Below are 14,195 nucleotides of genomic sequence, written 5' to 3' on the forward strand. Positions count from 1 at the left end.
GAGGGCCGATAGCCAAGCAAGTTCACCGAAACAGGCCGCAAGTCCTCGTAGTTCATTAGGGGTTCATGAAGCCAGGACACAGATAAATCCAATCCAACTTCTGAGAGTGCTGCCCACTTAGAGTAGCGAGATTATGTGACTACCTTATCCAATATCAGCCCAGCTATTTATAAATATAGCCATAGAAACGTCGTCCATCAATAACATGCTCTTTCTTTCGGGACCACAAGATGATAAGGTCAGTCATACCAGAGTATCACTATGCTAGGCAAGGGGATATTTCTGAGTTCTGGCTGGTGTGGTGTTCTAACAAGGATTGCAATAACACCATTTAAGGGTTCACCTCGGTATCAGTACCTCAGGTCCATCTTTGAAATGGTCACGACGTTCAGTGGCCGACGGCTACTGACGCGAGAGCAGAAATAGAAAAGGCTTACGAGGTGACCAAACACTCTAAGAATGGCTACTCATTCTTCCAACCAAAAGCAAGGATACAATAATTTAGTCTATATATACATATCTATATTTCAATATCAAAATACCAATCTAGCAGCACAAAAAGTGAAGCCAAAGGCACGCAAGCAAGATAACACGATAAGAGTGTTTTTTTTTTAACATAACACAATAACATATCTATATATACATATTATTCTCCAAGCAAGAGCATTTCTCATTTACATTACACTGGACCTGAGCACGCAGTTGAGTTCTGTAAAATAAATTAAAAATAAATTAAAATTAATAAAATTAAATAATAAAAATAATAATAAAATTGTACTTTACTAAGGTGAAGGTGAACAGGTAACGTGCCTTATGGGTGCTTTTTAATTAAGGGGAGTCTCTCTCAACATAAGTCAATGAGACTAGGTAAGTTATCAACTTCTGCGAGACTCGATAAGTGACGAGAGGCTCGTCTGATATCAACGACCTATCCCCTGGAGCTCAGCCACCTCCTTCGTCTTGAAAACTAGACTTTCGGCAGCTGAAACCTATAAGCCAACAACATCTGTCCGGGCACCGCTCATCACATGCTCGCGCATCAATGCACCTCCACTGACTGTTGAGAGTAGCGTTGGCTAGAGAGGGATGGGCATGTAAGAATCGTTGCAACTCTACATTCCATTAAAGTGCTAATCAAGACAGGAACCGTTGTGATATGAACAACATGATGCAGGTGACAGTGACATTCTGAGCATTGTCACGCTGGTGGTGGTCTAGCCTGGCTTTGCTGTTACCAATTGGTTAAAATCACTAGTGAATTCAGGATTTAATAGGTCAACGACAGTACAGGTTCCTCATACCAGAGATCGTGCGCACTTCTGGTAATGAATGCCTGGAAAATACATTGCATGCTACATCGTTCAATATGTTATGCTGTGGGTCGGTCTCCTGGACTAGAGTATCAAGCTTGTAAGCGACTTTTTTTCGAAGAAAATATCAGTCTACCTTAATGTTCTGTAGGCTTCGCCACAAGACGGTTTCCTTAGGATCTGTCACGGCACATTTTATGCCGACGTGGCCTACGTCATAGGTAGCTTCTCCGGCGTTACAGTCAAGGATAGATGACTTCTTACCAGGTAGCGAAGGCTTCACGTTACCTGGTAGTAGTTACGCGGCGCAAATTTATTAACGACTTCTGTGACGACCTTGCTTGTTGACTTTTTCTTTCTGCTGCAATCGTCTCTCAGCTGTCAGAACGAGAACTCGCGACTTTTTTTGGTCACCTACACAACCATCTCCAAACTTCTCCCAACCTTGCATCAACAAGTCGCAACCATGGGCGCTATTTCTGCCGTCTTCCTTATCCTCATCACGATTTTCTGTGAGCCACAGACTCCTCCTGATCGCACAATTCAAATGGAAACAAAACTAATGTAGTCGCAGTCCCTCCCATCGGCGTCTGGGCCGTTGCAGGATGTGGAATGGGCATGTAACATCTCTCTCTCTGGCTGCAGCCACACGCTAACTTTCCCAGATCTATTCATCAACATCTGCTTGACCCTTCTTGGCTTCCTTCCAGGTCATATCCATGCCTTCTACCTTGAGTACATCTACTACGATCGCCGAGAACAGGCACGCGAGGGCCGTTTTGCGACAGGACCTGCGCCTGGCATTTACTCGGATAACGTGCAGACTGGCGGTCAGGGCTATGGAACAATGGGACGCGCAGCATAGAATGGACAGACGTTAGAGTGGTAATCAACTCTAGTTATTGGTTGTCTGGGGGATTCAGGTGAGGTGATTTACATCATTGAGTGTTGCAAGATCGCCGACATCGGCAGCGATGAAGGGTGGTGGTAGCAGATATTAGCTGCAAGGACGATGCCTAAGCTTTGGGTTCTATACAGGATGATATGGTTTGTTGTCAAATCAACTTTTCTGATGTGAGAATTATGACGCGGTACAGATACGAAGGATAAATATGTTGATGTTTTTAAGACATGCGGCCGGTGTTAGAGAATGATGAATTCATGTTAGATTTCGATATTCATCCATGCTGGCAAAGGGAAGGGGTTGAAACTCCAATCATCGAGAGTGGACAACGCACCGCCTGTATAGCCCGTATTATAATGCGTGAAATGCCGATGGCTTTATTAGGACGTACTTGAAGCTGGTGTAACTACGTTTGCTGCATAATGACTTGGGGTGTGTGAGTTGTCACCCTGGCTATTCCGTGAGGTGCTTGTGCATGAATCAGTACATACTACCAATTAAAAATACAGATGTACCTTGGAAGCAGTACATATGTCGTGCCAATTTACCAGGATTGGGATCAAATGTACCGTAGATACCGACACATGCTTCAATTGATAGCTTCTAGTTCGCTGGCTTATTGTTTGTTAGTTTTGTCAGAACTGGTAGGAACAAACACTCTTTCAGCTTTTTGTGAGCAACGAACATTCTCATCGAGGTTGTTCAGGGTAAGTAAGGGATATGTTAAGAGCTAAATGCCAGCCAATGAGAGACAATGCGGGGACGTCGCCCGAGACGAGCTTGATCCTTTTTACTTAGCACCTAATTATCGACAGCCACGACACTCATGCATAAGGGCCAAATCGGGTTTGTTCTGATTGGCTTTGCTGCTTCCTATCAGCCTCAAGAACTAATATCAATGGTCTCGGAGAGAAAAGCAACGAAACAAATGTGAGAGGAAATATCCCCTCTTCTTTCCTTTCTTTTCCAAGACACTCATTGCCCTTGCCGCTGTTGTCTGAAATATAGTGTTGTGAGGTAGCTTCAAGTCAGAGGCTTGCCTGACTGTACAGAATTCTCTTCAACACACTCACCGGACAGGCTTTCTGCATTGTTGGTTCTCCTCTCCTCTTCCCCCAACCTCATCATCTATCAACTCCCATCCCACATTTCCACCAAGAACAAACCAAACCCCTTGTCTTACTACGCCGTATTTGTAGCCGAAGAGTGCCATACTGTGCTTTTTGCTACTGTCTGTTGCATATCCGGCATCCATCGACCCACTGCACCCCATATTGCATCAACGGCTAGACTGTCAGCCAAGACAAGACGTGACAAGACAAGACAAAATCAAACCAGACTTCATCGTTTTGCGTTTTCTTGCCTTGCTGGCTCCCATCACTCGCTATTCATAGTTCCAACTGGCCAATTTACATAGCCTTTGGGGCCGATGCGCCAAATTGTACGGATTACGGGCGTCGTTCCTGAACACAGGTACCTTGCTACACACTACCAGCTTAATAGCTAGTCCCAAGGTATATTTCTACACTTGCTTCTTTACCGCTGCCCTTTTGCAGCTAATCACCGGGACACCTTGCATAGGTATCCTAGACCGACTGTTGACCACGACAATCATCATCCCAACAGCTTCCCCATTTCACCGTTCGCTTGCCACCCTCAAGTGTACACGTCTGTACACATACTAGCTACAATTCCGCATGCAAAACTCGAGTATAGTACCTTATCGTCGTGCCGCTTCGGAGCTTCCAATGCCCGCCCCAATTGATGCACACCTGGGGTGACATTTGCGCTTGACCCAAATCAACACCTCGCTCTATCGCCTCCAACTCCCAATACTTGTCTACAAAGACAAGCACAACACACTCTTATACTATATACACACGGAGCCCAAGTCCCAATTCTCCATCATGCTGTCCCCTTCTTCCGAGGAGCCCCCCCAGCCGCCCCAAATCTATCAACACAAACCATCTCGACACCACGCCTCCACCTCCACCTCATCAACACCGGCCCTCAGCAAACCACGTCGACACTCTCTTCAATTATCCTTCCCACCCCTTTTCCAGACGAACGCCTCATCGACGAGCCTCGTGCCTTCGACTGCTGAGGGAAAGCCTATTCCTGTTGACAATTCCACTGCTGAGCACCGAACGTCAGCTCTTCGAGAGCTCAATTCCAATTTTCCCACCCGTCATCGATACGCACAGTCTACTGGTGCACAGAGTAGTACCTATTCGCAACCTGTGATCGTGCGAAGTTACTACGCTCCTGTACCAGCACAGCCTGCGGACAGAGGTGTTATTGTTGTCAACGGTCGAGGGCACCGCTCAGCACTCTCAGAGAGTAGCGGCCCTTCAGCTCTCGTACGACGAGTGCTGCCCTTTGGTACAGGTTCGGCTTCGGCCCGCAATGGAATTCTAGGTACAATGGCGAGGAACCGAACAAAGAAACGGCTCGAAAATGAACCAGAGGAGCCAAAACTTCCATCTGTCGAGGCCTTCCGCTTCAAAAGCTTCATGGCCAATTTAGAAGACCAGAGTGGCGGTACTGATATAAATGCTGATCTGGACCGTATCGCAGAGATCTGCGCTAAATCGCGATACTCTCTAAGCAACCAGTATGAAGTTCATTATGCTCCCCATGGCTCAGGCTCGTCTTTTATGACTCCAGCTATTGAGAGCCAGGAGGCCCAGGGACCCACCCTTCAAGCTGTGTCTTCCGATGATGAGAGGAACATCAAACGATCTAGAAAACGACCGATGGGCGTAAGGAGAAACAGCAGAGCCATGGGAACATTGGAAACCATAATGTCATCGAGTAGATCATCGGATGAGGATAAATCCAAGAAGAAGTCGGCTGCAGAGATTGCCGAGGAAGTTCGCGGCAGAGCCGCACAAAAAGGGTCCAGCAAACACGGATCATCGGTCTCGTCTGATGAAGGAGCTAACGAGAGCGTGTTCCTGGAAGAGGAGGATGTCAGACAGCGGTCACCTCGTCAAAAACGGTCTGGTTCATTGGCCCTTATTGATGGCAATCGGCTGAGCATGCACCTTAATGATGTGGACTCGAGTCGACCTACGGCTGTTGGTCTTGTCAGCGAGCCTGCCTTGCCTCAAACATCAAGCAGCCAACTCGAAATCCGAACAGCACCGGAGGCAACGAACAAAGAGCATCTTCCTGGTTTACCCAAGAAGTGTCCCGCAGCCACAGAAGGACTTGACCAGCCGGTTGTCCATGGCTCTATATCTGCGATCAAGGCATCTTACCCAAGGAGCAATTTTATGTCCACGCTTAGTGGTTGGATGACTTGGCGTTCGTCTGATACTTTGCCAACGCCTAAGGGCCGTGCAGAGGGTAGTCTACGTGAGCTTCTGAAAACTAGAGATATCAAAGGAAAAGGCGTCGAGGCGGCCGCGTATCAGTAACGAAGGAGCTCAAACGAGAGGAACACAGCACTCTTGCTTAAAGACATACCTACATGCTGCAAAAGGGCAGTTTGATTGAGTATCCACCCAATGTTCAACGACCAGCAATGATGTAACGAATTACTTACGATTTCATGAAGCCAGTAATGATATGATTAGGGGTGGGAAAGATACAGAGAAGTCAAAAGTTTGAGATTATAAGGTTTTCTTAGAACGAATTATCTAGTAAAACTCCAAAAATGGTCGGTAGCAGCAACAAGATAACATTTGTATAATGTGACTTGCTCAATGACAATCCATGAGCTACAATACCTTCGACTAGTTCATGGGGAAAGCCTAAGACTTACCGCATAAAAATCGACCTCAATGATGCACTTAGCCGGCGGCAATTGTCTTCCCGGAAAATGGCTTAATATACATTAATGGGCTTTCGCGTCTAATTTTCGCCCTTTGTCTTTGATTCAGTGTCTTGGTCGTTTCTATATAGCAACAATACTTTGCCATGCCTTCGTCAAAAAGAAAATTCTCTGCCTCCCTCTGTGACCACTGCCCGTCCTGCGCCAATAGGTAGGATGCAAAAAACAAGGCGCTGGAGCCGGCAAAACAAAGAGATGCCCATGCCAGCGCCCACGCATTACGCATGCTTCAGGTTCAAACATGATAAGTTATGAAGCCACCGAGACACCCAAACGAAACGAAGCATGATATATAAAAACAAAAACGCCAGTCCATTGATTTGGCTGCACTGACCTGTAGGGAGACGCCCAACAAGAGGATGGGAAACGTCAAATTGCGTAGAAGACTCCTGCAAATGGCGCAATGCCGTCTATGTCCGAAAGTAGCAGGTGTGTAACCGAGGAGTAATCGTTTCGAGTTGATAGATCAAGGTGTCATGAATATTACGCTCCGGAGGTCGCATTCGATGGTGCGACTGCTGTCGTGGGCTTGTTTCCGCCATTTTTGTCAACCTGTAACCGCTTTGTGTCTCGCTGGTCGGTCCCTTCATTGATACGTTTCTTATCCTTCTCTTTGTCCCGGCCGGCATTCTCTTTAGCTAGCTTTCTGGCTTCTCTCTCGCGTCGATCGTTTTCCTTCCTCAGGGCTTTAGACTCGAATTCATGCCAGTCATTATGTGTTGCGAGTCTACGGATTGGTTAGTGGGTGATGCTTGTCATATACTAGCTTGATCAACTTACTCTGTAGCCTGGCGGGCTGCTGGTGCTTCTTCAGTAAAGTATGCATGTTGGAGTACCTGTGCAGCGCTGGGTCGTTTTGCAGGGTCGTAATGGAACATGGCGGAGAGCAGATCGAAGGCGGCTGGTGACATCTTATCACGGTACTTCTCTGCGAAGACGTTCCTTCTCTTCACGGTTGGGCGCAAAAGTTCAAACCAAGCCATATCGACAAGATTGGGCCACTCTTTCAAGGTCGGTGTGCCCATCACGTTGTAGATCTTTTCCAGTTGGCTCAGCTCGGTTCCGTCACCTGGGAAGATGGCGTTCCGATCAAAAATCTCAACCATGACACATGCTGCACTCCAGACATCAACAGCAGCAGTATACTTGGTCTCGCCCAGTAATAGTTCTGGTGAGCGATACCAGATGGTGATGACTCGGTTGGTGTAGTCCAGCTGGTGACGCTTGGCGTAGAATCGAGCGAGGCCAAAATCAGCAATCTTGAGGACTCCCTCGTTGCTGACGAGTATATTTGCGGCCTTGATATCGCGATGGAGTACCCCTCGCGTATGGAGATAATCCAATCCCTCAAACATCTGTTTGGCGAGGTCTTTCTTTTGAGCCGCCTCCAGTTTGAATGTAGGGTGGTTCAGCAGTCCCGTAAGATCATGCGACAAGTACTCAAACACCATAAAACAATCATTCTTTTCAACCATAACCTCCTGAAGGTTGACGATGTTGACATGTCTGAGAGACTGAAGAAGCTTGATTTCTCGGATAGCTGTGACAGGAAAACCGTCGCGCTCTCCTTCCATTCGAATCCGTTTGAGGGCGACCATTCCCTTCGTGTAAACATTTAGGCCTTTAAAAACTTTGCCGTAGGTGCCAGAGCCAACGACTGATTCGTTTCCAGGTTTTCTAAAGAAGACAGATTCTGAATCCACCAGATCAGCTGGGAGAGTCGGTCGTGGCTTTGGTCGCTTCATGATCTTCTTCACCTTACGCATCCGGGGCGCAACTCTAGGGCCTTCGGGAGGATGGCGACGATCATGGCGTGGTCGAGAGGAAGCTGGTTCTGTCGGTGCACTTCGGGGAGGTTCGCGCTCTCGATCTCGGGCTCGATCGTTGTCTCGATTCTCTGGTTGGGGCTCCCGCCGAGGAGCCGCATTCAACTTTTGCGATATCTCAGGCTTTGGCGCAGTGACCGCTGGCTTTGATGAGGGTTTGAAGGCGAAACTGAACTTGCTACCGGATGAGCCTCCAGGACCAGATGGGGGTGGTCTGTTGGGGGTGGTCAATGGACCTGCTCTGTCTTGAACACTCTGGCTCATGTCTTCGCCCAATTCATCGTGAGACTGAAATACTTCTTCCTGAACATCCATAGGCTCAGAACCTACATTGCCATGGTCGTCCACGTTGGTGAATCGTTCATTGCCTAAATCATCGTGGTGTCCTCTTGAAGGAGGGCCTGAGTTCCAATGAGAGTTCTTGAAGCCACCTCTCCCACGACCGCGAAAACCGCCACCTCTGTAGCCACCGCGGTAGCCCCCTCCCTGAGGGTACTGCTGCATGGGGCCTGTTGGAGCGGCGTATGGCGGTGATCGTGTAGGATTGGAATGATAATGGCTAGAAGGGCCACTTGGGGGACCGTGACTACTCCCTTGAGGATACTGGGGCGGGTAGGACCTAGAATGGCGTCAATAGACGGTTACATTTGTGCTTAGCGCCAAGGTCTACTTACTGCTGACTGTTCCATCCACCACGTGATGGTCCGTAGGGTGATTGTGAAGGTGAGTTATGGTATGAAGCGTGTTGGGGTGATTGGGAATAAGGATCGTTACTGATATGTGACTTTTGGTGGTACTTCGGGTTATACCCTCCTCGAGGGTTGCTTCTGGAAGTCATGTCTTCGTCAATGTCTGACCTCGAAGAGTGACGCCAACCAGGCGACCCTTCTCGAGATCTCCGTTCCCTACTTGCTTGAGGTGATCGTGGTGGAAGCTGTCGCCGCGAGGAAACCCGCTCGAGACCTGACGTCCGTTGGTCTTCACGAGATGACGCACGAGCTCGTCGCGATGAAGATAAGTGGTGCTCTGATGTAAGCGATCGGCTTCGTGAACGTGGTCGAGGTCGGTCAAATTGGGACTGAGTCTCTCGGTCTGCCCGTCGTGAACCTGAGTCCGACTTTGCTGGGGACCTAGGTCGTGGGCGTGTTGGGGATTTAGAAGATCGTGCTTGTTGGCGAGGCGATGTTTTACGTCGGTCGCGTGAGGAGTGCCTGGCGTGTTTCCTAGATGGAGATTCTAGACTGAAGTCCCTTGTCCTTGGCCTTGGGCTCCTGTTTCTTCTGGATCTCTTTCGATTGGAATCGGTCAAAGAAGGGCTCCGACTCCGATGTCGTTTGGCCGCCGAAGGTGATGCCCTGCTGATATGGTCGTGACTTGGACTTTGGCTCTGGCTTCGCCGCGGAGGCTTCTCCTCGGTTTCGCGGTGGCGTTCTCGATAACGCGGGATAAGATCTTCAACCTCTGGTCCTCGACGTGATGGTTCTTGTGATAGACGAGAAGCGCGATCACGACTACGATCGTGCGAATGGCGACGACGGCGAGATGAATGAGAATCTGGTCTTATGGATGGGCGATTGCGGCGTGTGTCGGAATCGTGGCGAGAATCGCGAATTTGACGTGGGGACCTTGATCTCTGTGAGGGCTTCATTCCTCGCTCATCTCGAGCCCGTTCTCCTTGGTCATTAAATTCTCGCTCGTCTCTCATGGTAGCATGTCGACGTCGACGTGGAGGTTTGGATACGTTCTCCATGAGTGCAGCTGGGCGTCGAGTTTTCAGTGGTTACTTAGGGGCCGCACCTTAGCCGATGGGAATGACCAGGTACCTTGAGGTGGTGACCCGCCGCTACCTATCAGTGGCCCCGTGCGGTCGCGGGGAATTTAAGATGTAGACTTTGGCCCAATGCAGGTCGGGGAATTTCTTGTCATCTGCAAAATCAGCGCGATGGAAGAGAAAATAAAGGAAGAATAAAGCCGACGATGGGTAATGTGAGTTCTGCGTTAGAGCTGCCTTCCCAGGATTTGTTGGTAGTTCAGGCACCAGAAGCAAGTGCTGGTGATAGGCGCAGAAGTGACCGAAACGGGCAGATACCTCCAGCTCTTGATGAGCTTGATGAATTTCTCGAGTGCATGCACTTGCACGCTCTTCATGTCTCTGGGCTTCATGCTTTCGCCCATGCACTGGCCATTCTGAAGCTTCGGTCGAGATGTTTGCAAATATCAAGCGCCTTGATAGCTGCTGCTGATGATGGTTGGATCGCTTGGGTTAACCCCCAATGGTTCCACCAGGTGAGAGACAGCATGATCTCATCGTATCGCTTCTCTCAAGAGCAAAAGAACTACATACGAATCCATGTGGATAATTTACGACAGTCCAACTCACGACTGTGACTTCCTCCTAACATCCAATGTCAATGCTCGCCCAGCCAAGCCATCCCGCACTTCGAGCGCGGAGGTACATCATTGGTGACGCAAAATCCACCCGCTGAGCTTGAGATAGTGATTCATGCTCTCGAACAAGAAACAAGAGCGAGAAAGCCTGGCAAATTCTGATAACCGAGTCATGCTGCCATAAATTACCGACCATTGTCAGACGACTCAATTTGGAGGTCATCCAAGACCATATCAACACCCATTGCTGCATTCATGATAAACCAGAATTGAATCATGTGATGAATTACCCCGTCAGCCAGTCAAGTGATGTCCGAATCAGTGCGTAACATTGGTCGTATGGGGCTGCAAGGCCGAGTTTTCCTATGCCTGCGACAATGAGGGCCAGTGTTATTGAAAACCGAGTGTTAAAAGGCTTCAGCGCACGAAGCAGATCGCAGTAACCGAAGCAAAACCATGCGGGAGAATCAAGACCATTTCCTCGTCAAAAACTGGTGCAAGATGGATAAAGCTGTGGTAATTGGAGCCTGCATTTTAGCAGACCACACTGAAGTAGGAGCGGGATATCCAGGGCTTCGCTTCTATGAACGAAATTCCAGTGAACGTGGAGGTTTTCGAACTCTATTGAGCAAGTTGCATATAGCTGTTGACACATCAGAGCAAGACGCATGGAATGCTGATGATGTTGAAGGGTGTGCTTATGGTGGTTTCGGATTGTCGGAAGGGGATGGGGGCACTATATAGTGCGCTCGATCGATAGACGTGTCATTTCATTTTGTGTCCAGTCTGGCCAAATAGAAATTGCAAGCTAGAGACCTTCATCCAGGCGTCGTCTATTATCACAGTATCAGAACAGCAGCAAGTTGGTCATCTTGTGGCGATTGTGACTGGGTGTAGGTTGATGGTTGAATCCTTGTTGTGGGAATTCCAGAGTGCCGGGAAGAGCAAGTGTCTTAGTCACGTGAGAATACAATGCACGTGGTTCTCTGGTCCTCGGTCAGGTGTTGTACCTTACCTTATCTCAACCGGGAGAGAAGTTGATGAACCACCAACCGAATTGTGAATTGGAAGGAGAATATAAAGATTATGTCTTATTGAACATTACCCTCGTATCTGGATGAGCTGAACAATGAATGATTCAAGTGCATGGAGACTCGTGACAAGACCATATACTATGCGTACTACGACATTACGGGATAGAGAAGGAGAAAACAACCAGAAGAGATTGAGCTTAGGTTATTTCTTTGAAGGCGACCCTGTTTCTTAAGCCTCCAAGTTTGCATCGGTTCATCATACATCAATACCAAACATACGAATAATCCACTGTCAGTTATCCCCTGTAGTTGCGCCATAATAAGCTACACTTACCATGGAGGTTTTCATTACTTATTAAATCACTAAAATCGTGCCTCGGTTCTTTGGTTACTACGACCCCACTTGCCGAGCGCCAAGTAAGAAGTTAAAATGCAAGTCTCGGACGAACGAGAACAACGTTGCATAATAGCTGTTCTGAAGTCAAAAGTCTTGATTAAAGTCGAGAATGACTACCTAGGTATTCTAAGGGAGTCAGGAAGTAGGAATTAGGCCGAGCTTAGAATCTTTATGAGTAAAACAACAATGATACTTGTAGCACGCGAGACTTGAGTTCTTTAATCCTTAACTGAATTGCTTGGTTAGTAACCTGGAAGATGTACCCATAAATAGTATTGGATGAGTACCTACCCAGGTGTACATACAGATCCACGCTGGTGATGGTTGTTTTCGGCCACCGGAACGGGTGTATCCACCGTAGGATCAACTAGAACAACTAGAACCAGGCTAGCCAGGGCATGGAAGTCGTTCCGTTTTGTCGTCGGAGGATGGAGGGGCAATTTGCTGGTTGATAAATGTCAAAAAATACATTAATACGTCCATACCCTCACCCCTTTCAGTTGTGTCCATCTTTCTTTTGCTCGATTCATCTCCTCACGCGGGCCTGAAAGTGGTCTCACATACGTCGGTCACGACTTGTACGATTCTCATCATGGAGTGGCTTGGACACGCAGAACTCAACTTCACTCATGCGCCGTCACCACGAAAGGTGCAAGAGAAAGATGGTAATGTCACCGATATCTTATCCATCTGCGAAAAGGCAACACCGCCATGCCGACTGAACCCACTGCTCTTCAACGGCCACCTGCAGACGATGTGGACAGCGACCAAACCTGCTGGACCCAAGATTTACTACAAGCGCAAGATTTTTGACGCTGACCATAAGATCTACCATGGAACGTTCGCTGTGGACTTTGCTGTCGAGCCTTTTGAGGCCCCTGAGGATCCTTCATTGTCTCGACGAACAGCGTACTTTACTCCTGAGGAGTTTGAGCATATCGGGTCAGACGACAACAAGCCTATGCTTGTTGTCCTGCATGGCCTCTCAGGTGGTTCCCACGAGATCTACCTTCGACATACCATTGCGCCATTGATTGGCGAGGGCGGCTGGGAAGTCTGCGTTGTTAACTCGCGAGGTTGTGCGCGCAGCAAGATCACCAGTGGTGTCTTGTACAACGCTCGAGCGACATGGGATATTCGTCAGGCAAGGATACTTGTGCTTCAAGGAGAACATCCCACTAATACACATCCAAGACAGTAAAATGGTTACAGAAAACTTTCCCCAACCGACCTCTGTTCGGCCTAGGGTTTTCTCTCGGAGCGAACATGCTCACAAACTATATAAGTACTAGGTCCCCCGAATTTTGGCTTGCTCTAACACAAACCACTGTGGCGAGGAGGGTCCCAACTGTGTCCTCAAGGGCGCAGTTGTATGCAGCAACCCATTCAATCTAGATGTTTCCAGCAAGATCCTTCAGAACAGCTACATCGGCAAAGAAGTTTATCTTCGAGTCATGGGCAGTAAGTCGATCCATTCATACCTAGTTCATCAAAGCGCTTGCTGATGTTATCAAGGTGCTTTGAAGGAACTCGCTGCCACGCATAGAACCGAGTTGGAAAAGTACAGCAAAATCGATGTCAACGCTGTGATGAAGATCACCTATCTCTATGAGTTTGATCGCCTGATCCAGTCAGTCGCTTCCCTCTACTCTGGCCAAAAATTGACTTTACCAGGTGTCCTTCTTGGGGATACCCCACGGAGAGTGCATACTACCGCGATGCTTCATCGGTGGATTCCATTCTCTCCATCGAGATTCCTTTCCTGGCTGTCCACTCAACTGATGATCCGGTAAGGACTCTGTTTTCCTGTTCTATTGTAACTTATCAACTCTTTCTAACAATTTGAAGATTGCTGTTAAGGAAGCTATTCCCTATGAAGAATTCAAGCAGAATCCCAACACCGTCCTTCTCACCTCTAGCCTGGGAGGACACCTGTGCTGGTTTGAAACATCGGGGGATCGTTGGTTTACAAAACCTGTAAGTTCTTAGTAGTGATCATCGTAAGGGATTAAAACTGATATTTATAGGTTGCCAACTTCTTGAACCATCTTGCTTTCAAGACTGATCTCAATGATCTTAGGCCTCTCGTCAACCCCAACAACAATGATCATTTAGCCGACGGACATGGCTACATCCCCATGCGACGCAAGCTGGTCATTGTGGAAGACTAAGCAGCCGACTTGATACAAAGTCGAGCCATTTAACAGAACTCCATGAAGGGCCCCTCGACGCAGTCGATGAATCGATGACCACAAGTAGACAGCACAGTATAGATATGCATAGACATGCCCACAACGCGCATATAGATCATAGATTTGACACATAATGCTCAATGCTCAAAATAAATCCGATTGTTCCATCTTATTGAGTGGATCTGCATCCGTAGGAGCAACCATGGTTCAAATACTGTCTTGTGCCTTTGTACCGCTGAATCTCCAGAAACCACCAGAAACCATGGCATGACCTCAGCCTATCTATCAAACTCCATGCGCCAAACA

The 14,195-nt window shown here is 48.1% G+C and overlaps 4 protein-coding genes across 4 annotated transcripts; 3 read left to right on the top strand and 1 right to left on the bottom strand.

Moving 5' to 3' along the window:
• Positions 1 to 1,776: 1,776 nt before the first annotated feature.
• BKA55DRAFT_684578 (uncharacterized protein) lies at positions 1,777 to 2,175 on the top strand (the record flags this gene model as incomplete). Its single annotated transcript, XM_046198660.1, has 3 exons — positions 1,777 to 1,822; positions 1,885 to 1,917; positions 1,976 to 2,175. The coding sequence occupies 3 exons, from the start codon at positions 1,777 to 1,779 to the stop codon at positions 2,173 to 2,175; spliced, it is 279 nt and encodes a 92-aa protein (XP_046055130.1).
• Positions 2,176 to 4,121: 1,946 nt separating this feature from the next.
• On the top strand, positions 4,122 to 5,636 carry BKA55DRAFT_589737 (uncharacterized protein; the record flags this gene model as incomplete). Its single annotated transcript, XM_046194991.1, has 1 exon — positions 4,122 to 5,636. One exon carries the CDS (start codon positions 4,122 to 4,124, stop codon positions 5,634 to 5,636), a length of 1,515 nt encoding a protein of 504 aa, XP_046055131.1.
• An 899-nt stretch (positions 5,637 to 6,535) lies between these two features.
• BKA55DRAFT_534093 (uncharacterized protein) lies at positions 6,536 to 9,628 on the bottom strand (the record flags this gene model as incomplete). The annotated part of the gene is made up of 3 exons (XM_046189552.1): positions 6,536 to 6,779; positions 6,833 to 8,497; positions 8,553 to 9,628. 3 exons carry the CDS (start codon positions 9,626 to 9,628, stop codon positions 6,536 to 6,538), a joined length of 2,985 nt encoding a protein of 994 aa, XP_046055132.1.
• A 2,661-nt stretch (positions 9,629 to 12,289) lies between these two features.
• Positions 12,290 to 13,868, top strand: BKA55DRAFT_684581 (uncharacterized protein; the record flags this gene model as incomplete). Its single annotated transcript, XM_046198661.1, has 7 exons — positions 12,290 to 12,836; positions 12,892 to 12,932; positions 12,990 to 13,158; positions 13,213 to 13,327; positions 13,372 to 13,486; positions 13,546 to 13,674; positions 13,725 to 13,868. 7 exons carry the CDS (start codon positions 12,290 to 12,292, stop codon positions 13,866 to 13,868), a joined length of 1,260 nt encoding a protein of 419 aa, XP_046055133.1.
• Positions 13,869 to 14,195: the final 327 nt, after the last annotated feature.

Source organism: Fusarium redolens, assembly GCF_020744475.1.
Source record: "Fusarium redolens strain MPI-CAGE-AT-0023 chromosome Unknown BKA55scaffold_2, whole genome shotgun sequence".
Classification (NCBI taxonomy): domain Eukaryota; kingdom Fungi; phylum Ascomycota; class Sordariomycetes; order Hypocreales; family Nectriaceae; genus Fusarium; species Fusarium redolens.